The 24,147-nt window shown below is 35.6% G+C and overlaps 1 protein-coding gene across 2 annotated transcripts; it reads right to left on the bottom strand.

Moving 5' to 3' along the window:
* Positions 1-9,686: 9,686 nt before the first annotated feature.
* IAPP (islet amyloid polypeptide) lies at positions 9,687-23,938 on the bottom strand. Of its 2 annotated transcripts, none has more exons than XM_012435691.2 (3): positions 23,856-23,938; positions 12,694-12,788; positions 9,687-9,952 (listed from the first exon to the last, which is right to left on the bottom strand). In XM_012435691.2, the coding sequence occupies exons 2-3, from the start codon at positions 12,771-12,773 to the stop codon at positions 9,763-9,765; spliced, it is 270 nt and encodes an 89-aa protein (XP_012291114.1). In that variant the 5' UTR covers positions 12,774-12,788; positions 23,856-23,938; the 3' UTR covers positions 9,687-9,762. The 2 variants fall into 2 exon arrangements, with proteins under 2 accessions (XP_012291114.1, XP_012291115.1); XM_012435692.2 differs by having other exon boundaries at positions 12,694-12,808; positions 23,856-23,868.
* Positions 23,939-24,147: the final 209 nt, after the last annotated feature.

The raw sequence follows: 24,147 nt of genomic DNA, 5'->3' as shown, positions 1-24,147 counted from the left end.
ACAAATTACACCTGGATATGGCCACCTAATTACTTTACATAGCCTCTAATCTTTTACTCATCCAATCCAGCTAGAAACTTACTGATAGAATAATCTGCAGACACTGTTTTTTGCATCTCAGTCTGCTGTTCAAAAATGTCAGTGGCATCCCATAGAAATAAATATCCTTGTCTACATCAACTCTGCTTCCAAGTTTATTCTCATTTTGGTGTCAATTTTTTTTTGGATTATCCAGCTACACTGAAAATTGAACTCATGCTCAAATACATGTGTGTCAATTTACTCAATGAATAAATTAACATGTTATCTTTGATTTACAAGAGACTGGTTAAAGCCATCTTAATCACCAAACAAAAAAAACCTGAGAAAATTGAGGCTCAGCTATTACTGAGGTTTTTCAACAGGATATTGGAGCCAAGGCCACATAAGAGTTAACTGTTTAAAAAAACAACAAACAAACAAACAAACAGCAAGGAGGAGCCTCTGGTTCCAAGTGACTACAGTAATCTTAGAACCTGTTTCCAAGATTATAACCTGTTTTATGCAACCATCGGAGCCAAAGAAACTTAACCAAAGGATTAAAACTTATGTAAACAAAGATCCTTTTATTTACAACTCTGCTTCTCTGATGAACAAGAAACTCCAGCTTATACGTTTGAGGTGCTTTATTCGTACTGGCTACTCAATATGTAATTTTTAAAAAATCTGATGATCTTATGGAAGCAACAATGAACGGTGATGTTGGTGAATGCTAAGGTAAAAGTCTTTCATTTATTTGGGTTGTTGTGGGCTATAATTCAGTCACTTTTACTTGGAAAATTATAAGGAGATTTAATGCTTAGTAATAAATTTAAGATTCTTTGAGTTTTCTAATTATCTTGTCTATACATTCCTGATAGCAATGACAATTATGTTTAATACAGGATTTGTTTTGTACAGTAGCAATAATATTGTTTGTTTATGCATGCATAAACACAGATCTACATTTTGAGTTTTCAAATATGTAGTTACAAGTGGCTTGGAGCATTAGAAGTACGTCTAAATGATTCTAGATAATGTTTTCCTCCTGCCTTGTCATTGGTCTGGAAATTCCCTTTTTGTTTATCCAGTTCTTCCACAACCGTCTTTCAAATTCTGATCAAGCCCCGTGTTCTTCACATTTCTCTCTCTCTGGAAATTGTAGAACATTAGTTGTCTATAACATACACATCTACACACTTAACACTCACACATTTTAAAATTCAAAAATGAGAACATTATGTTTTCCAAGCCAAGTAATAGAAGAGTATATAAAAAAGTCAATTTTGTGCATAACGTTTTACATTTCTTGCTATACTTATGTAAAATATACATGATTTATGTAATTATACACATATGCTCCCCATAACTTTTACTTGCAAATATAGGACCGTCATTATATACATATCTTGACTTGTTGCTGTAATCATTTAACTATGAACTATGGACATCCCTCTAGGTCAGCATGTATATCTAAATCATGGTTAGTCCGTAACTGCTTGGATAACAACATCTATTTCTGCAGAATGGATTCCAAAAGTGGAATGATGGAAACATTGTATACCACAATATACAATCCCATCACTTCTCCACCTCATTTTACTGTGCGTGATAACTCTTTCAAAAAAGTTTTTAATTTGCTATATGAAAAGAATAAGAGTACTGTGCTATTTTTCAATCTCATTTCCTTGAATTTGCTCAGCAGAGAAAGTATAGCTTATTTAATAAATGATTTGACAATAATAATTAGATCTCCATTCAGCAAGAAAAGAGTGATATTCCCGCAAATGCCACATTCAAAGATGAAAAAGAGCAATCCATTAGGGATTTTAATTTTAAAATAAAATGTAAAAAAATGTGAAAAATAATGTTAGGTTAAAGAAAAACTTCTTTAAAAAGACAAACAATGCCAAGAAACTATAATGGAAAAACACCGTAGGATCTACTTCTTTAATGGTACAAATTTACACAAAGGCAAAAAATACTATAAATAAGTTTCTTTTTAAATAGAGAACATGTTTGAAACATATATGAGAGGTAAGCTTTATAACTCTAATGTAAAATGGAGAACTACAAATGGAAAAGAAAAAGCAAACATGGGAAAAATGTATGAACTGGGGTGTATAAAAGAGGAAATGCAAATAGACAAAAATTATTATAATCTTTTTATAAAAGATTCCAAATCTCACCATTTTACGATGTAAGTGTTTGCAAGACAGAAAAAGAATAGGAAAATGTTGATGGGGGGATTTAGAAGCTGGGGGACAAAAAAATAGTATCTTCACTCTTCCACAACCTCCTGCACCACATTTTACAAACTTTATCATCATTTTAACTATAAATGTATTTGTATTTCAGATTTTTAAAAGGCTATCTTTCACAAATTTATGTTCTTTTCCTTTTTGTGGACGTTAAACACAGTTTAAGGTCTATATGACAATGTTTGTTGAATAAAATAAAGTATGCAACAGTAATTTAGAAACTCAAATCTACATAAGTTTATTTAAGTTTGACACTACAAATAGCTTTCTGTGATTTAAAATTTTCTATAAAATTCTAGTAATAAACAGTTTGGTAATGTGAACATAGCTTACCAACATTTTTGTCTTATAGATTATACATTTTTGATAGTAACTGTCTGTGATTCCATCTGTTTTTATAAGAATATGATGTGGTGATCTAGTGTAACATTATACATTTATTTGCATTTTAAAATGAAAAAACAGTATGTAGCCAGGCACGGTGGCTCGTTCCTGTAATCTCAGCACTTTGGGAGGCCGAGGCAGGCGGGTCACCTGAGGTCATGAGTTTGAAACCAGCCTGACCAACATGGTAAAACCCTGTTTCTACTAAAAATAAAAAATTAGCTGGGTGTGGGGCACGTGCCTGTAGTCCCAGCTACTTGGGATGCTGAGAATCACTTGAACTCAAGAGGTGGAGGCTGCAGTGAGCCGAGGTCACAACATTGCATTCCAGCCTGGGTGACAAGAGTAAGACTCTATCTCGAAAAAAAAGAAAAAAACCAAAACAGTAGGTAAAGTATTAATTGGGTTGATGCAAAAGTAATTGCCCTTTTAGCCATTAAGATAATTTAATTTTAAAATAAAAGTATATTAGTAATATAGTAATATAGTATAATTATATACTATAATTTGTAATATAATAGCATTATATAATAAAAAGCCCATAGGAAGCATTTTATTCTGAAGAAGAAACCAGATAGTTCCTTTTCCTATTCATTTTCTTTCTTTTATCTCTGTAGGTGCATGATTTTTTTCCTCATTTCTTAGTGGCACTTATGCCATTTGTGATTTGTGTGTATGTGCCTACTCTTTATGCTGTAAATCTTGGTGCTAAAATACATGCTAGATGGGACTCATTTGTAAGGCTAACATCTAAATTCAATATGTACTAAAATGTCAAAAAATCTTTGATTTTGCTACAATGTTTTTGTTACATTTACATGAAAAAAGTTTTATATATGGATATGGAAGAGTACAGAGGTTATACTGTATTTTGAGTTCCTGTTTTCCAGCTGGGACACTGATCATTTGCTAACTTAAAATCTTAGCTTGTGAATAAGTCTTATCTGCATTAGATAAGACTTAATAAGTCTTATCTGCATTAGCATCTGAATCTTAGCTTGTTAATAAATCTTATCTGCATAACATTTTGGTCATATTTGTGGGTATTTCTACAGACTAAATTAAGTTTTAAATATATATTCCAAGGAAAGGTGAGAAAGAAAAATGTGTAGGTGGTAATAACATGAGCTTTGCAGAGGCAAATTTCCAGGTATAAACATATAATACAATGTACTTGTAATAACCATAACTATTTTTGACAAGTAAATATTACATTTTGATGCCTTCGTTTATTATAGATGAAAAAACAATTTACCTCAGATTATTGGTCACAGTGACCCTAGCTCATATTTGATTGTGAAGTAGTACATTACCTCTTTTAGGTTATTCAGCTCCTAAACTTACATATATTGACAGGGCAACATTTACTACAGATGTGTGAGATTTTAAAGCTATTGAAGAGGCTCAGTACATTATGTCTTAAAAATAGTCACATTTAAGCATCTATTGGATTACTGTATTATGGTATTTATAATGATGAGGCACAAAAGGGTTTAGGACTATGTTTGCGCATAGTCTGGAAGACAAATCCTACACTTGCAGCATTTTACCAGTGGCAGCTATTAGAATCTCCTAAACATCTTGACCTATGGGCTTACATATTTTCTTATTTTTTTTTTCAGAAGTCTTAGAATCAAGAAAGGGCCAAATATGAAAGTAGTGAACTGGCATAATATTTTTGTTAACACTTCATGCTTTGGTCAGTGCCACAGTATTCTAGACTTCTAGTTAAAAATTACTAAGTGTTGTATTGCTAGGTGTATTAGTCCATTTTCATACTGCTATGAAAAAATACCCAAGACTGGGTAATTTATAAAGAAAAAGAAGTTTAATGAATGGTTAGTTCCACATGGCTGGGAGGCCTCACAATCATGGCAGAAGGAGGAGGAGCAAAGGCACATCTTACATGGCAGCAGGCAAGAGAGAAGTACAAAGGAACTGCCCTTTATACAACCATCAGATCTTGTGAAATGTATTCACTATCACAAGAACAGCATGGGAAAAACCTGCCACCATGATTCAATTACCTCACACTGGGTACCCTCCATGACACATGGGGATTATGAAAGCTACAATTTGAAGTGAGATTTGGGTGGAGATACAGTCAAATCATATTATTCTGCCCCTGTCCCTCCCAAATCTTATGTCCTCACATTTTAAAACACAGTGTGTCCTTCCAACTTTAATTTCTTGGGTACATGTGCAGAACGTGCAGTTTTGTTACATAGTTACACACATGCCGTGGTGGTTCACTACATCCATCACCCTGTCATCTACTTTAGGTATTTCCCCTAATGCTGTCCTTCCCCTATCCCCCACCCCCTAACAGGCCCCTGTGTGTGATATTCCCCTCCCTGTGTTCATGTGTTCTTATTGTTCACCTCCCACTTATGAGTGAGAACACGTGGTGTTTGATTTTCTGTTCTTGTGTTAGTTTGCTGAGAATGATGGTTTCTAGCTTCATCCACGTCCCTGCAAAGGACATGAACTCATCGTTTTTGATGGCTGCATAGTATTCCATGGTATATGTATGTTACATTTTTTTTATGCAGTCTATCATTGATGGGCATTTGGGTTGTATCCAAGTCTTTGCTATTGTGAATAGTGCCACAATAACCATACATGTGCATTTGTCTTTATAATAGAATGATTTATAATCCTCTGGGTATATATCCAGTAATGGGGTTTCTGGGTGAAATGGTATTTCTAGTTCTAGATCCTTGAGGAATCGCCACACTGTCTTCCACAATGGTTGAACTAATTTACACTCACACCAACATTTTTTTGTTTTTGAGACAGTGTTTTTCTCTGTCTCCCAGGCTGGAGTGCAGTGGCACCATCTTGGCTCACTGCAACCGCTGCCTCCCAGGTTCAAGCAATTCTCCTGCCTCAGTCTTCTGAGTATCTGGGAATACAGGCATCCGCCATCATGCCCAGCTAATTTTTGTATTTTTGTAGAGATAGGGTTCACCATGTTGTCCATGCTTATCTTGAACTCCTGACCTCAAGTGATCTGCCTGCCTCGGCCTCCCAAAGTGCTGGGATTACAGGCTTTGTAATCCCACCACACCAGCCATTTTCTTTCTTAAAAATTTATTATTATCATTTTTTTTATTTCAATAGTTTTTGGGTACAAGTGGTTTTTGGCTACATTGATGAATTACATAGTGGGTGAATTCTAAGATTTTAGTGTACCTGTCATCCAAGAAGTGTACATTATATCTAATATATAGTTTTTTATTCCTGGGCCCCTCTCACCCTCCCCCTTCTGAATCTCTAAAGTACATTATATCACTCTGTATGCCTTTGCATAACTCATAGCTTAGCTCCCGCTTATAAGTGAGAACATAACAGTTTTTGGTTTTCCACTCCTGTGTTACTTCACTTAGAATAGTGGCCTCCAGCTCCATCCAAGTTGCTGCAAAGACTTTGTTTTGTTCCTTTTAATAGCTTAGTAGTATTCCCTAGTGGATAAATACCATATTTTCTTTATCCTCTCATTAGTTGATGTGGACTTAGGTTGGCTTCACATCTTTGCAATTGTGAATTGTACTGCTATAAACATATGTATTCAAATGTGTTTTTCATATAATAACTTCTCTTCCTTTGGTTAGATACTCAAGTGAGATTGCTGGATCAAATGGTAGATCAACTTTTAGCTCTTTAAGAAACCTCCATACTGTTTTCCATAGAGGTTGTACTACTTTACATTCTCACCAGCACTGTGTAAGCATTCCTTTTTCTCCACATCCACACCAATATCTATTGCTTTTTGACCTTTTTCTTTTTTCTTTCTTTTTTTTTCTTTTTTGAGATGGAGTCTGTCTCTGTCGCCAGGCTGGAGTGCAGTGGTGTGATCTCACTGACTGCAACCTCTGCTTCCCGGGTTCAAGCAATTCCCTTTTCTCAGCCTCCCTAATAGCTGGGACTACAGGTATGCATCACCATGCCCGGTTAATGTTTTGTATCTTTACAGGTTTCACCATGTTGGCCAGGATGATCTCTATCTCCTGACCTCTTGATCTGCCCTCCTTGGCCTCCCAAAGTGCTAGGATTACAGGCGTAAGCCACTGTGCCCGGTTTTTTTTTTGGACTTTTTAACAAGGGACATTCTTGCAGGAATAAGGTGGTATCTCGTGGTGGTTTTGATTTGCATTTCCCTGATGATTAGTGTTGTTGAGCATTTTTTCATGTTTGTTGTCCCTTTGTATGTCTTTTTTTAAATAAATGTCTATCCATGTCTTTTGCCCACTTTTCAATGGGGTTATTTATTTTTTTCTTGATTTGTTCAAGTTCCTTTTAGATTCTGGATACAAGTTCTTTATCGGATGTGTAGTTTGCAAATTATTTCTCCCATTCTGTGGGTTGTCTGTTTATTGTTTCTCTTGCTGTGCAGAAACTTTTTAGTTTAATTACATCTCATTTATTTATTTTTGTGTTGCATTTGCTTTTGAAGTCATATACCAGTTAAACTCCATCATTTTGCCTCTTAGTGTTCATGCTTGAGCCTACTCACCCAACTTGTGAGATCTTATCTGGAAGCTGCTGATCATCAGTTTCAGGTGTTTTCTATCTATTGGGAGTCTGCCCTTCCCTGGTGCTGGCTGCTACCAGTTATTATTTTAGAGAGACAATTTAACAACCACCTGACAATCAGCTGATGGTTGCCTGAAAATTCTTCGTTGTGGGCGGGGAAGTGGGGATGTGGGGGTGCAAGTTGGGTTGTGGGGGGCTCTCTTTTCTGCTCATGCTTCCCTAACTACCCATTCTAACACTTGGAAGCCTAACTCACTCAGATTACTCTGGGTACCTATGATTTCACATACCTAGGCACAATGAGAAAGGTTGAGATAAACTTAGTCACCAAAATTTTACTGTTGATACATCCAATTACAATAATTTAGTTATCCTCGTTATTTTTTTTCACAAAGTAGTTGTGAGAAACCAGAGAATACACTCAGTAAACTCCCTGGCAGTAAGGCATTTTCAACCTTTGTATATTTGATTCCTTACTGAGCTGCAAATACCAGCATAACTAAAGAAACAATACTGAATTTGTGTAAATGTTTCACTTTCATAGGAAATTGAATGAATAAACTTTAGAATAAAATCTACAATTAATATCTGCTGTATCCATACAGTAACTTTCATGTTACAGAGTGTTACAGAGTTACTCTGTGTTTTAATCCCTACCACCAGAGGTTGTTGGGTTACTATTCATAATTCTTCTTGTTTAATTCCTGGGAATTGTATGCTACCATGGGCAATGTCTTTGAACATCGTATGCACTCATTAAAATTTTGTTAACACTTGAAAGACAGATTGGGAAGTTGAAATAAATTATAATGTTAAATAAACCCATATATGTAATATTTATAAACCTAACTATAATGTTATTATAAATTATGACATATTATAAATTACATATTATGTTATATATATTTATATTATATATAGATGTGATATTCAATTAAACTGTAGACTATTGTGGGAAATTTTTCAAATAAATTTGAGAGGTTATAATTTAATTGTACCTTCTTCAGTTGGAAATGTTGAGTTTGAGTCCACTTTGAAAGAAGGACCAACAGTTGAGCATCACAAATATAAATTTATGTATACACCTATTTATTTCAATATGTAATTCATGACATAAAATTTATTATAAATATATTTCCCTGCCTCTAAATACTCACTACCACTACCACTTACCCATCACCAACAAAAGCCTCTACAATTTGGTAATCTAAAGCAGACTTCATAAAGGGAAATTTTAATGTAGAAATGAAAGTCAATGAGTCAAATTTCCACTTAGATTGAAATGCTTATTTTTTGTTTTTAAAAGTACAAGTTGAATGTTTTTAAAAATGGCATAATGCAGCATGACGGCAGTTTATGTGAATTAATCCTACTTCTAAAGGTACCTAACTCAAAGTCAGGAAAAAGCAGATATTGTATAAGAATCTGAATCCACTTTGGGAGGCCGAGGTGGGTGGATCAAGAGGTCAAGAGATCGAGACCATCCTGGCCAACATGGTGAAACCCCGTCTCTACTAAAAATACAAAAAAATTAGCTGGGTGTGGTGGCGTGCGCCTATAGTCCCAGCTACTCGGGAGGCTGAGGCAGGAGAATTGCTTGAACCCGTGAGGCGGAGGTTGCAGTAAGCCGAGGTCGCACCACTGCACTTCAGCCTGGCACCTGGTGACGGAGTGAGACTCTGTCTCAAAAAAAAAAAGAATCTGAATCAAAGCAAAGCATTTCATCTCCTGTCCAACATTGCAGCCACTATCAAAAAAATGCATCGTACAAATAACCTTTGACAGAAATGTTCAATTTGTTAAAGAAATAAAATAATTACTATACAACAAATAGTTTCCAGAAGTCTGTGATCTTTTAATTGAAGACATGATTAATAGAACATAAGTTGTGTTTGCCATACCCTGCATAAGAATATGACCAGGTTTGCTGAAAGCCACTTAAACAGAATAAAGGGCATATAAACATTTAATGAAAGCTCACTGCTGCTAATACACAATGAAACCCTCAAAGATACAAAGTGCTTTTATACTTTTAAATGACCTCTTAGTACTAGCAAGCACAACAAACAATAGACTTTAAAAATTATTTCGACTGAGTCAGGAGCAGGATTTTATTTCTTTGTTTTTAAAACAGCATCTTATCATTTTAGAAATCTAGTGCAAAAAGGGATTGCTTAACAAGGGTACTTACAATTACTGATTTTCTAATGTTAAGAAAAATAACTTTATTATTAACTGTTTACAATTTGCCAAGTTTCAAACTACCATTTTCTCCTCTGTTCTTAAACCTGTGCCACTGACATATAGGCCCCAAAAAGACTTTTTTTTATGTTTTAAAATAGAAACCGATGGCAAAAACATTTCATTTTTGAAAGATACTATCTTTTATTATGAGACCTTAGCTAGTACTACATATAAAACAATCTTTTGACAATGTATATGTCCTGGCAATAAACGCAGGATACACAGACCATATATTCACAGTGGAAATGAAAAAGGCACTGGTAAATTATACAGGAAATCACTAGAACATAAAGCAATAACTGTAGAGGCACATTGTCCTCTAAAGGGGCAAGTAATTCGGTGGCTGTCTCTTTAAAGCCTCTACTGCATTCCTCTTGCCATAGGTATTGGATCCCACGTTGGTAGGTGAAATAATGGCACCAAAGTTGTTGCCGGAACGACCTAAAAAATCTGCCAGGCGATGCATTGAACATGTGGCGATGTTGCATTTCCGTGTTTCCACCTGACGACTGGTAACAAGGAAAAATGTGAAAAGTTAGAGCCTTAGAATTTTAGTTGGATCCAGCCATGTGACATCAAATGTCTTATATTGATGAAAACTAAAGACACACTTTTCAAATAAGTAATTCGGTGTTTTGGTTTGCAAACACCTAGATGACTGAGAGGTTTTTTTTTTTTTTTGACACCTTGAAATGACAATTGGAAATCATATAACATCTTTCATTACAGTCAATGTTGCATTTCTCAGTTAAAAGTCTTCCTTTGGAAATTCAGAATACATTGCATATAATCAAAATAACAGTGTCTTTGTCTTACATTTTTAAAAACCTTGAGGAATTTATTTTTTAATATATAAAAAGAATTTAGAAATGTAAAATTTATATGTAATCTGAAATAAATAGAAGTTTAAAAATAATTATTTCTACATCTTTCCAATAAGAATAAAACAGTATCACTCAATCTTTAAGTTCCTTGAGATAATTGAATCAGGAGTGTTAAGCAAGAAATGTCAGAAGCGAATTCTGCAACACGCAACACATGGATGAACCTTGAGGACATTAGGTTAAGTGAAAGAAGCCAGCAACAGAAAGACAAATACCACTTGGTTCCATGTATACAAAGTATTTAAAATAGTTGAATTCATGAATCAAAGAATGGAATGGTGGTTATTAGGGGAAGGGGAGAGGAGGAAATAGGGAGTTACTAACTAATGGGTGTAAAGCTTCAGTCAAGCAGGGTGCCTAAGCTCTAGAGATTTGCTGCACAACATTGTGTACATAATCCAGAATAAAGCATTGCATGCCTAAAAATTTGTTAAAAGGGTAGATCTCCTGCTTTGTTCTTACCACAATAAAATGAAATATAATAAAATAAAAAAGATAATGTCATAAAAAGTATGTCAAAAAGAGAGAATGTCATAAAATCTCAAACAGAATCAAATTTATCACCTGCTCAAGTACTCTATTGCAATGTGAGAGTTTTCTTACTTTTAGCATAAATACATTTTCCTGCTTGGATCTTACACTTTCAACAATTTTAATGATAAGACTAGGTTAAGTGTTAAAAACCAAAAGACCTTTTATGTCAATGGTATTAATAGTCATCATATTTTTCTAGCCACCTGGAAGAAGTGCATAATAATATTTATAAACTCAGAAATCATAACCACAAATTAAATAATTCTATTGATTTTAACTTAGGTTTTAATTTAAAACATTTATTTGTATACTATCTCCATATTTTTGACTACCTTTTGTTTCAATGTGCTTTCTAAATGATAGCGGAAATGGATGCAGAATAATAACATTGCTTCTTCTTTGGTGATTATTAGGAAAATTAGGGAAATGTTTTAGTTTTCGGCTCCATAGAAATCAAAATATTGGTGAAACTTAGGGTAAGTGGAAAATGACATAGTTATAGGGCTAAAAACTCAATGTCCAGGAGCCGGTGGATATGTGTAATTTGGGACTTAAATGCATAGATTTATCTCATTGTGTTTACCTTGTGTGGGGAGTATTTCATTATCTCTATCTCTAAGTAGAGATAGCCTAAGAGTAAATGTTTAATAATCTCATGTTAAACTGTTTTTTGTTTTACTTTTTACTCTCATATTTCCTTCTAAATACAGAAAATTTCTTACAGCATCAGGTGAACTGAATATTTGTTGAATGTAAGTGTATGCTGACAAATTACTGGACAAATTATCTGGACAAAGGAAACCACTTTGGAATCTAATTATTTAATCTGTATCAATCTCATTCACACTATCTGTTCAATTATTTATTTTTGAAGGTACAATAAATATGACCAATGTACATTTCGAAAGAGTGACTTAATGGTTTAACATTGAACTAGTAATTTCATACATTTGCATTGAATTCCAAAATACTAACTTTTCTTGAAAATCAGGAAAAATTGGAATTCGGTCCAAATATCTCAAAAAAAGCAATAAAGGAAAATTATGGGTCGACTTGAGAAGGTTCAAAGGGAATATCTGTTCCAAGATATGTTTAGCATATGACTGAAGCAGAGTTAATAAGCCTTCCCGGAAAGGCCTGACATACATGCTACCTATTGAAAATAACTTTAAGAAGTATTGATTTAAATTTATAGCAACACAGAAGTAATATGAAGAACGACTTTTTATAATTATGTTTCACTAACGGAATAGCTAGCTAGCAATATAGAATAAATCCTCAAATAGCAAATGGTTTTTTAACTAATTATTTTAGGTTTCATTTCTTAAAAACATTAATTTGCTCCTGATTATTTCTATCCATTTCCATTTCCACAAGATGTAAAAGTTTTGAATATTTCCAGAGCCATTTGAGGAAAACAAAAATCTATGTAAATATACAAAAGAGTCCACTTGATATAAGAATATATGCTTTAGTTAGGCTTCTCCAGTTTGTGTCAGTATCAGGTTAGTATAGGATAAATTATTATCTTTTGATTTTTTTTCCCCGCTTCATGTTCTGGCTTTGCTCCTCTAAGTTCCAAGAGCATATTTCTTGACAAAACTGGAATTATCCATTCCTGTCTGTCAGAAGTTCCATCAAAGAGATTTATTAGCCACTGGCATTATTCTTTAAAGAACACAGAATTCAAGGACCAATGGAACAGCTGAAGGTACTGTTCTTAAGCATGATATAGTCAGAAATCTAATGGTACAATGTCTGTTAGTTACGCCACAGTATTTAATTCTATTTTTCCCAACTTTACAAAATAAACAGATTTTAAAATTACCAACCTTTCCATGGGTGTAGCTTTCAGAGAGTTTAATGCAACAGAGAGCACGATGAGAAATACTTGCAGCTTTAGGATGCACATTGCTTCTCAAATTTTCTGCAAAGAATAATGCAGCACTGAAATCAAGAGATTTTGTACAGTTCTAATTGATGTAATTTTAAATTAGAGACTAGTTTTTAAAGGAAACATTTTCAATGTAATTTACAAGGATCAAAACTTTTATTGACATAGGCCCTTAATACTGTCCACTTTTCAAGTAATTTCAAGATTTTTACTTTCCCAATTTCCTTCTCTAAACAATCTGAACATTCATATTGTAATACATTCTCCCTTTAGCCTTTCTTTGAAATAAACCATGAATTTAACACCAAGTGTGCCTTTCTCTAAATAAATAAAACTTTCCCAGAAATAGGAAATTCTTTACCTTTTAATGTTTCAATGTCAGCAATAGCAGCAAATGCCTTCGATAGAAAAAACCTTCATGAAAAGAGCTCAAACTTGTATCCACTGGAATATTCACCCCCTCATTTGCTATCTAGTAATCCAGCTCTTATATACCTCTCACACCTTTCTCAGCTCAGGCAGCTCAGAGAGCCTCTGTCATTAATTTCCATCCCTATGGATAGAAAGTACCTCACAGGCAGCAGAAGCAGATGGGTCATTATTACATTAACTCATCAGTAAATATTAACGTAGCAAATACAGAGTGTCTTTGTGCAGTTAATGGTGTGTTATACATGACAGAAGTTTGAATTTACCATCTTTGTAACACATGAATGAATTTGCAAGAATTAAGTGTATTGTATGGTAAGGAACTGTTAGAAAGGAGTAAGGATAACAACAAATGTGCATATATGCAGAGAAGTCACAGACATTGAAGAGGTATACCTAAACCCATGTGACCTCAATGGCTGAATCCCATGACGCTTCAGACATAAATGGAGATATAAGGGCAGGGTGTATAAAAAGGGCAAAAGAGAAATCAGAAGTCATTTACAAATTTAAAGGCATAAGAGTAGTGGAGACCTACTCTGTGGTAGAGATTATTCTAGGTACCAGAGATACGGCAGTGAACAATATAAAATTAGAATGGAAAACTGCTACATAACCAAATGAATAAAAAAATTCATTTGTCAGCACTTAAATAGAGATGCATAACTATATGTAGTCAAGTAGTTTTTGGATGACTTTTTCCATTCATTCTTAGACAAAAATTTTACAATTATTTTGAAAGAACAGATTTGCTTCCCTTTAGCTACATGAGAAAATTATGGGGCTGGGTGCAGTGGTTCACACCTGTAATCCCAGCACTTTAGGAAGCAGAGGTGGGCAGATCATGAGGTCAGGAGTTCGAGACCAGCCTGGCTAACATGGTGAAACCCTGTCTCTACTAACAATACAAAAAACTAGCTGGGGATGGTGGCATACCCCTGTAATCCCAGCCAAGATTAAAAAAAAAAAAAAGATGAATGGTGTGGCTCAGAGAGTACTTTGCAGTTTGTCTTTTAAAATGATTTGGTTTTTAAAATTTTCTCCAAATTGCTCTTTCTTTTTTTATTTCTAAATTATATTTATCTTAGTTATTAATGTAACAACTCAATGTCATGTAAAGCAAATCAAACAAATTTCAATTGTCAGTAAAACTGTGCATGCCTACGAATCTTAAAAAAATTGAAGTTTTCTAACTAGGAACATAGTTTATTGATTTAATATACTTCTTAAAAGCTTAGTAACATAGTTTGAAGGTGTTTGGTAGAGATTTTAGGAGGAAAGAAACAAATTTGTTTAGAATCCTTGTTCTAATTATTCGATGATTCTACAATTTTAATATTTCTGTGAAATTTACTGATAATCCAAAAGAAAAATAAAATCAAAAGATTTGAAAAGACAATGGATTTCCTGTAAAAAGATAATGTACTTAACAAGGTGAGTACAAGGTAGGAGGCAGGACTAGGCTCCAGAGGGAGAGCTTGAACACCAGACCTCAAATTGAGAACTAGCGGCCGGGCGCGGTGGCTCAAGCCTGTAATCCCAGCACTTTGGGAGGCCGAGGCGGGTGGATCACGAGGTCAAGAGATCGAGACCATCCTGGTCAACATGGTGAAACCCCGTCTCTACTAATACAAAAAATTAGCTGGGCACGGTGGCGCGTGCCTGTAATCCCAGCTACTCAGGAGGCTGAGGCAGGAGAATTGCCTGAACCCAGGAGGCGGAGATTGCGGTGAGCCGAGATCGCGCCATTCCGCTCCAGCCTGGGTATCAAGAGCGAAACTCCGTCTCAAAAAAAAAAAAAAAAAAATTGAGAACTAGCAAAAACAGGGCCAATGGGAAGCAGCTTTCCGTAACACACGCCCCCTAGTGTACTAAGTCAGTTTACCATTCCCATAGCAACACCCAGGAGTTACTGCCTCTTTCCTTGGCAATGACGGGATGACCCAAAGTCACTACCACTTCCCTCAAAATTTCTGCATAAACCACCCCTTAGTCTGCATGTAGTTAAAAGTTGGTAAAAATATGACTGCAAAACCGCCCTAAGCTGCTACTCTCTGCATATGGGGTAGCCCTGCCCTGCAGGAGCAGTCACAGAGTTATAACTGCCAGAGCTGTAACACCGCCTCTTCAATAAAGCCTCTTTTCTTCTACCTCCAGCTTGCCCCTGAATTCCTTCATGAGCAAAGCCAAGAACCTTTGAGCACTAAGCCCCATGTTGAGGCTCACCTGTCCTGCATCAAATACAGTGATGTAGAAAGGATACGAGGGACAGTGACATTAAAGTTCAACAATAAGGTTCAAACACTCTAGTTAGTGCTAAATCCTGGACCAAAGTTTAGCTTTCTGACTCATGGTGTAGTGTTCATTTAGATAAAAATACTTACCTGTTACCTACATTGTTATTTATTTTATTTTCATAACCTTTTTTTTCTCATGAATATGTTAAGGGTGCCAAACATAATATTCAAAATGGGTTCTCTCTTACCTTAATGTTACAAGCAAAATGTTCTACCTAATCTTGGTTCACTGTAAGCTCCGCGTCCCAGGTTCAAGCGATTCTCCTGCCTCAGCCTCCCAAGTAGCTGGGATTACAGGAGTATGTCCCCTCACACTTCGATATTTCCTTTCCTTCTTGTGAGCTTAGCCATAAAAATATGATTGTCTTAACTTATTTAAGTTCTAGTTGTCTTTTAGTGGGAGGACTCTTCAGGATAAAGTCATACTTCAGGAAATAGAAGCGTGTGTGCACATTTTAAAGACTTCTGAGCTATTTAGCCAAATTCCACTCTGTATAGGTTGTAATAATCTATACTCCTCTAAAAATGTTTCAACGGCTCTGATCTTCTTAAAATTACCAACACAGGAAATTATAATCAAATAATATACATGGATCATAAAGAAAAGTAGTATCTTTGTGTTAAGTTGAATTTTTTTTATATTAGTGATTTAAAATGTATTTTTGGACATTTGTGCAATTTACTTTTTAGTCACCTAGAGATATAGATGTAGATATTATGATAGGTCTGATCTTGAACTGGGGAAAGCTTTGCCCGTAGAGTATATAATACAAGGAATGTATGTGCAACAACAGTAAATTAAGACAAAGGTGTTTCTCAGGAAACACCAGAATTCATGAGTCATACTGAGAAGTAGGAGCCAAAGAAAGGTCTGATGTGCTCAAAGATGACGTACTGGGAGCTATCAGTAGTGTCAGCAATCAAATGAAGAAAAAATTAAAGAAAGATAGGTTGTTATGAATGTTACATGATGGGCCGGGTGCAGTGGCTCACGCCTGTAATCCCAGCACTTTGGGAGGCCAAGGCGGGCAGATCATGAGGTCAGGAGATCGAGACCATCCTGGCCATGGAGAAACCCCATCTCTACTAAAATACAAAAAATTAGGCGGGTGTGGTGGCGCGCGCCTGTAGTCCCAGCTACTCCAGAGACTGAGGCAGGGGAATTGCTTGAATCTGGGAGACGGAGGTCACAGTGAGCAGAGATCATGCCACTGCACTCCAGTCTGGTGAAAGAGCAAGACTCCATCTCAAAAAAAAAGTTAAAGGAATTTTACATGATGAAGGTAAATAACATAGGAAGAAGGCTAAAAAATAGAAATTTGAATTTAAAAGTAAAAATTTACTGATAACCATAGCTAGAATTTTCAGGTAGGGACAGAAACAGATACAATGGAATAGCAGGACAGCCCTGAAAAACTATTAATGTAGATTCAATGTATCTTAACATATTGAGAGTCAGGGATCTTTCGATACTATGATGGAAGATATTGATTCTTTTTTTTCTGGAAAATACTCACGTGCACATACAATCTAAATATTGATTGCAGTATCTAGATATTCACATTTCCTCTGACAACCATCTTTATCTGGATTCTCTTATTGTCACCTAATTGAACAGGTTTCATCATAGCAGTTAGGAGAAAGACCAGTACCTTCAGGAGAGGTTTGGGTAGGTTAAGGTAACATGTAAAAAAAAAATACCTGGCACTTACTAAACAAATGTTCAGTGAATGTTTGTTTGTTTTTCAGGAGCCATCGGGAAAGGAGAGTTTAGCAAGAAAGGAGAGGAAAAAGATAGTTGGCATAGTGTCCCCAAAGAACTGAGAGGCAATGGGATCATGAGTGTAATGGAGACATTAGTTTTAGGGAGGATGGAAGTGAACTTTGGACATATCAGTTTATTCAGAATCTGCTTTATGTAATGCATTAGAACATTCTTATGCAGTATCTCCCATAATCTTCAAACAACCCTGCAAAGTAGGAAATGTTACCTTTTACAGTGAGCATTTGAGTGTTTAGAAAGGTTAAATAACTTTTTCAAATTCTCCTTAGGAGTAAAGCAGAAATTCTTCTGTTGCCTGTAGGGTCTTACGTGGTCTAGCTCCCTGGAACTCTCTCAGTTATGTAGGTGTATTTTTAACAGGAACTCTTCAAAGCCTTATTACAGAGGAGTGGAGGTATCTGCAGCCTTTTGAAAGTGATGTTTTGGAGTTAGTTTACTTACCATTCCAGCAGGTAGGTAACTACTTACTATGACTGAGAAAAAAGGAAAGAGTTACTTGACCACCAAGAGATGTTTAATTTATTTTCTGCATCTTGTCAGGGCCAATCATATCTCAAACAAAGTCTATGAGTAAATTACATCTATTAGTTATTCCTCTGTCTAACCAAGAGTCTTTTTGCCATTGTCTGATGAATTTGATTATTTAGTGCCTCTAACATGGTAGATGCCCTCTGGTGGGCGTTAAAATGCCATACAAATCGCTTCACATTCATACCCCTTTCTATAAATCCACCTGCATGCCTCATTTTCAGAGCTCCTCTGTCCCTATTTTATAAGTTTCTGATTAAGCAGCCAAACCATTTGCCATTGCCCTTGAATTTTTGTACAACCTTGAGCAACTTCTTTTTTGTTTGTTTGTTTGAGATGGAATCTCACTCTGTCACCTAAACTGGAGTGCAATAGCACAATCTCGGTTCACTGCAACCTCTGCCTCTCACGTTCAAGCTATTCTCCTGCCTCAGCCTCCCAAGTAGCTGGTACTACAGGTGCATGCCACCATGCCTAGCTAATTTTTGTATTTTTAGTGAAGACAAGGTTTCACTACGTTCACCGGGCTGGTCTCGAACTCCTGACCTCATGATCCACCCTCCTCGGCCTCCCGAAGTGCTGGGATTACAGGTGTGCTGCCACTTCTTTTTTTATACAAAGTAGGTGATCAGGTGCACCTCCTGAAGCACTGCTAACTGGGAAGATTGCCTGTCATCTCGGTCTTTCACAGTACCCCTGAGTGAGGCTCTAGAGTGGCAGCAATTCATTTGTGGCTTGTACTCACGTGTTGAGCTCATCCAGCTGTAATCCAAGCTCAGTCTTTTTCTGTCTCCTCTGTGAGCTGATATTAAGGAACTTTGTTAGTGCTATAGTCATAATTTGATGGAGAGATGCAAGTGCAATACTGGTTGGTGACATGGAGGCTGGTCTACCTGTTCATGCAGCTTGCATCTGCCCTCTGACCCTGCTTATGCCCAATCCTGAATATATCACTTCTGTCTTACGATAGATTACTGCAGGAATTACCTCACTCTGACTTGGTGAATCTTACGGAACCCAGCTAATCATAGGCAGGTCTGGCCATGTGGTCACCTATATGCCCTGGCCAATAAGTCCATCTTTTCCAGGGCCCAACAGCTGCAGACAGTATGGCCTTTAGAACCCCAAAGGTCTATATTGTGATTCTTATACTGAGGCTTGCCATAGTGTTTTGTCTTTTCTCACCATAGATACCTCCATAATTGTATACTATTTTCCCTTCATAAATATGAACAATTTCTGACTCTTTTTTTCTGATAAGAATAGAAGAGAATACATTTTTCAGATCAATGATTGTGTAACAGGTACCTGAGATTATGTAAATATCTCCTAGAAAAGATGTCATATCTTACCCAGCAACTGCAAATGGGGTTACTACTAGGTTGAGTTTGGTAATCTATTGTCATCCTCCAGGAGTTTTCTATTTATTGCAGGGGTCAGAGTGGTGGATTAAATGGTGAATAGAAAAGAAACCCTTTGCCTCTTTACTTTTTAGGATAGAATTATCTGCGGTTCTACATAGATCACTATGATACTTCTTACGTCACAAACCAAGGAGCAAATGTGGGGACTCTACTATCTATTAAGTATGTCTGTTCTAATTATTGAGGACCACAAAAAAATGACCCTGGGTCAGGTGTGGAGGCTTATATCTGTAATTCCAGCACTTTTGGAGGCCAAGGTGGGAGGATCATTTGAAGTTAGAGACGAGCCTGGGAAACACAGGAAGACTCTGTCTCAACAAAACAAAACAAAAAAACCCAAACCAAATCAAACCACGAGTGTATCTGTGGACTATTATGGTTTCTAATTATCAATTAAACTCAGACCCTATGCACTAGTTCTTGAAACACTTGAGTATATCCTTTCCATCAATGTATTACCCTAGTAAATGGCCATACGGCTCTTTGTGATAGGGCAAGGGAAGCCCACGTATACTTGTTAAGATGTTATCCACCCTTCCTTTTGGAAACCTTGCCTCTCCTTCCGACAGTGAGTTCCAATCTGAAAAATAGTCCAGATTGGGAAACTGAGCAAGGTATTTTAACATTTTATTCGGAGCGGCTGCTCTCAACCCCTCGATAATACTTCCTTGATCTTTTTTGATTGCGTAAGTTAAGTAATATTATTGTTGGCTATCCACCTGTCTTGTGCGTTGGGGAATGTCATGTTCTATTAATTATCTCTATAATTTTCTGCAGTGCAGTTCCCTCTGGTTACCACCCTAACCTTGATGCTCATTACAATAATTGTACCCACTTTGCTTCTGATACTTAAGTGCTACCAGCTGACTGCTATAGTTTTGCTGTTTCATCACTCTTGCTGCTATCAGAGATCCCTATTCTGTAAAAGCAAATATCATCCCTGGCCTATGGACGGCTGCCATTCCTGAGCTTCTCAACAATACTCGCCAGTGAATTCCCAATTGCTCTGGAAAATGGAATATTCTCTAAACTCTCCTAGGAAATATGGATGAATAGTGGAGTTTGGGCCCTTATTACTCATGCACTTTTTTGAGGTTTTTGATCCCTTCTCCTATCATGAAAGGAATTTCCCATGGAAATTCTGGAATTTTTATTTCACTTAATGTGGGCTATCACTTTTCTAAGTTTCTAGGAGTTATTTTGGAAGCATATTAGCTGAAACTTTGTCAAATATTAAATATTGATGAACTTTCTTGTAACTACGAGTATTGTAATAGTGTATCAGGAATGGGAACATGGGAAGGGAAAAAAATACCAATAGTTTTTAAATGATGGTCATAGGAATTTTTTAAAATGTAGAAAAGCCTACAATCTTGTCAAATATTAACTATAAAAATTTTAAGCACAACACAGTTAAAAAAGCTTTTTGGTTAGTCTGGGTAAAGTTCATACAACTCTGCTAAGTTATTTAAATCTTGGCATTGCCTTTTGAATACTTTTCCATTTCAGTGACTTTCACATCTACCTTAGAACAACAGTCAACATATGTTGCTGTTCTGTGGCCTTGTCACCTCAAGAAACTACTCCCCATCTCATATCTCCCACCAGGAAATCCTTCTAAATGTTTGTTCTTTAACATTAATGTTCTATTTGTCTAATTACCTAATCTTTTCAATTAATCAACTTTCACCTGTATTGTATTACTTGCCACAGGACCCTCCCTGTGGTTTTAATATCACTTTCTTTGTTTTTCCTTTCTTTCTGTATTCAAACTTGACTTCATGGCTTATAATTTCAAGTGTGTATTTACTGGCTTTGTACATAGATTCCTTTACTCCCTTTATCTATCACTAAATCCAAATTGCTCATTCACAATTCTGGGTAAACACATACATCTACTTGTCTTCCTCCTTTCCATTTTCTATTGAATGTTTCTGGCATAAATTACATAATGATGTTGATAAACTTTACAAACACATGTTACACAATCTGACTCAGAGTAGCAATCAATGCTATTTACTAATTCCTTTACTCAATTCTCTTTAACTTCATATTTTAATGTTTATGGTGACTATTTTTAACTTTTTCATTATATTTGGTCTTCCAGCTTTTCCATGACTAATTTTCTTTCTGCAGATAAACTTGCCTTCCTCAATGAGAATGTCATAGTCACTCCATGCATATTCTCTTAACTTCCTTTTACCTCAAACTTTCTTGAGATATTCAATCAACTTTAGTCTTTTATTTGTGAATCAAAAATGTAAATATCTCTTCAACTTTGTGCTTTTTGACATAGCCGACATACCCTTCCTAATGTGAATAATATGCACATGAACATATAAAGATTCATTTTAATGTATGTAGTCCATCTCACTAATGAGCAAGAAAGAATTAAACAGCAAAACCGTCAACTGCTGTCTCCAGGATGGGTGCTTAATAGTGATAGGGGAAATTATAATAGACTCTATGTTTCTGCTAAATAGTAGGAATTTTTTTTTTCTTGAATACAATCTATAAGTAAATGTTTAGCAAAAAGCAAATAGAAAAATACAATCAAAACAAAATAAAATGGCAGCCACAACAAAAAAGTACAAAAAGACTTCTCTATTGCTATTTAACAGAGAACACAGGAAGTAACCACCCAAAGAGGGCTTAGAATGGGTAGACTTGAGTAAATCATAAGGCAATTGCAAATACAGATGTCTGTTACCTCTGACTAATAACTAAAAAGGTAATAAGTTCTTCTGGAAGTTTAGCTTCACATTAAATTCATGAACTAAGAAAGGACATGAATTTATTGACAGATACATGTAAAGATAACAGTGTTGTATTGGATTTGAAGTCAAATATATTTGAGAAAACGAAGCTTCTTCATATGAGAAACTGAATTGTTTTTTCAAAATGAAAAATATATTATTTTAGTGTAGGTCAATATGAGTTACAGAGGAAGATGATTAATACAATCTCTAACAAAAGAAATCCAAATAGGACCAGAGAAAAGATACTTCCTTAGTTACGCAGGCTAAGGTTTTATCTATTTCTTATTAGTTTACTCTCCTTTGCATAATTGAAATTAAAACCCTATTACAAAGTGCTGATAATTAATTGTGAGTGTATTCCAAAACTCCTAGCTTAAATTATGAAGAATTATATACCCTCAGCAGACCAACAGCAAGCAACAAGATTGAAATGGTAATAAAGACATTACCAACAAAAAAAGTCCAGGACCAAAAGGAGTCACAGCAGAATTCTACCAGACTTTCAAAGACTTGGTACCAATCCTATTGACACTATTCCACAAGATAAAGGAAGAGGGAATTTTCCTAAATCATTCTATGAAGCCAGTATCACCCTAATACCAAAACCAGGAAAGGACATAACCAAAAATAAAACTGCAGACCAAAATCCCTGATGAACATAGAAGCAAAAATCCTTAACACAATACGTAAGCTAAACAAATCCAAAGGGTAATCTACCATGATCAGATACATACAGAAATATTTGGTGAAAAGGGGGATCATATCTCCAAATTATTTAAGTGGTTCAGGAAAAAGAGCTGTCTATCTATCTATCTATCATCTATCTATCTATCTATCTATCTATCTATCTATCTATCTATCAATCATCTGCCTTTCTATCTAATCAAGAGAGGAAGAGAATGAGAAAACAAATGAAGCAAAATGCAAACAATTGGTGACTCAGGATAAAAGCTATATGAAAATTTGATATAATATTCACAACTTTTCTCTACATTTGAGGTTATAATAAAAGTTACCAAAACAATACTGGCCCCCAAAGGAACAGATCAAATTAATAGAACATAGAACTCTTCAGGAAAGGTGTACCTTAACAAGGTTAATTTCTGCTGGGAGTGTTATATACTATGAACAGCTAGAAAGATAAGCAAGCAGGCATTGTGAAGACATGTTCTGGCTAAGAATCATGAACTTCAGTAGGTATTTTAGTTTTTAATAAAAACAATGTGTGTTTCTAAGTACTTTATTAAGTGTTTTATGTATATAGTACACAAAGTGTTCCATGAAAAAGTGGTAGATGCAAAACAACCCCTAAACACAGAAGGAGGTCAGAAACTGAAGAGGGTGATTTATTTGGGGAACTTTCAGACAGAAGCATGGTCTCTGGCAGTTGAAAGACGGTAGATTCCTCACTGTAACCCCCCTGACCCATGGATTATATCTTAAAGAAAAAGTAGGAAGGTGTAGGTGGCTGAGATAATTCTGCTGGTGTCGTAGCCTATGTTATATATGGAACAGCATCGAGGGTTGTTTTGGAGGAAAGGTGAAACTTACAGTAAATAGGTGTTTCTAAATTTGTAAATAAAAAGTAATACCTGAGCCAGAAATCTTGGAGTTATTTCTGGACTCGAAGTTACTTAGGTGTCACGTGGCAGTTTAGCATCTAAAATAGAGTCACTCTTGTCCCCATACAATGACTGTTTCCGTATTTGCTAAATGAGAACTTGACTAAATCAATCTTTGCCAGTCTTGTTTGATTTACAACGCTTTTTCATAGTAATGCATAATCTCTTGAAAATTTTTATAAATTAAAAAAAAAGTTCTTCCTTCTCCTTTCTTCTGAATTCCTAATACTTTCTCGTACTTATTGTCTGCTTTCTTACCTTGTAGATCTTAGTAAATCCTTCCAAATTGAAGCACTTTTCTTGATCCACCAAGCAAACCCAGTTGGGCACACGCATCACAGCCCCAAGATTTGTGTCAAATTCCGAGTGAGTTACTGAATATAGGTACAGTGGGGACAAGAGGGACTTTATTTTAAATGCTAATCTGTTGAGTAGCCCCGTGTCCAGGAATGCCTGCATGTCTAGTTGATGTGTAACTCCTTCTGTAGTAACATCTATGTATTGTAAGTCTTGCCTTTCTTTCAAAACTACCCTTCGTATTGTTGTATAC

The sequence above is a fragment of the Aotus nancymaae genome, unplaced genomic scaffold (assembly GCF_030222135.1).
Source record: "Aotus nancymaae isolate 86718 unplaced genomic scaffold, 86718_ANA_hifiasm-v0.15.2.pri h1tg000016l, whole genome shotgun sequence".
In the NCBI taxonomy this organism is placed as follows: Eukaryota; Metazoa; Chordata; class Mammalia; order Primates; family Aotidae; genus Aotus; species Aotus nancymaae.
Note: the sequence above shows the minus strand (reverse complement) of the source record. Positions and strands in the feature narration are given on the sequence as shown.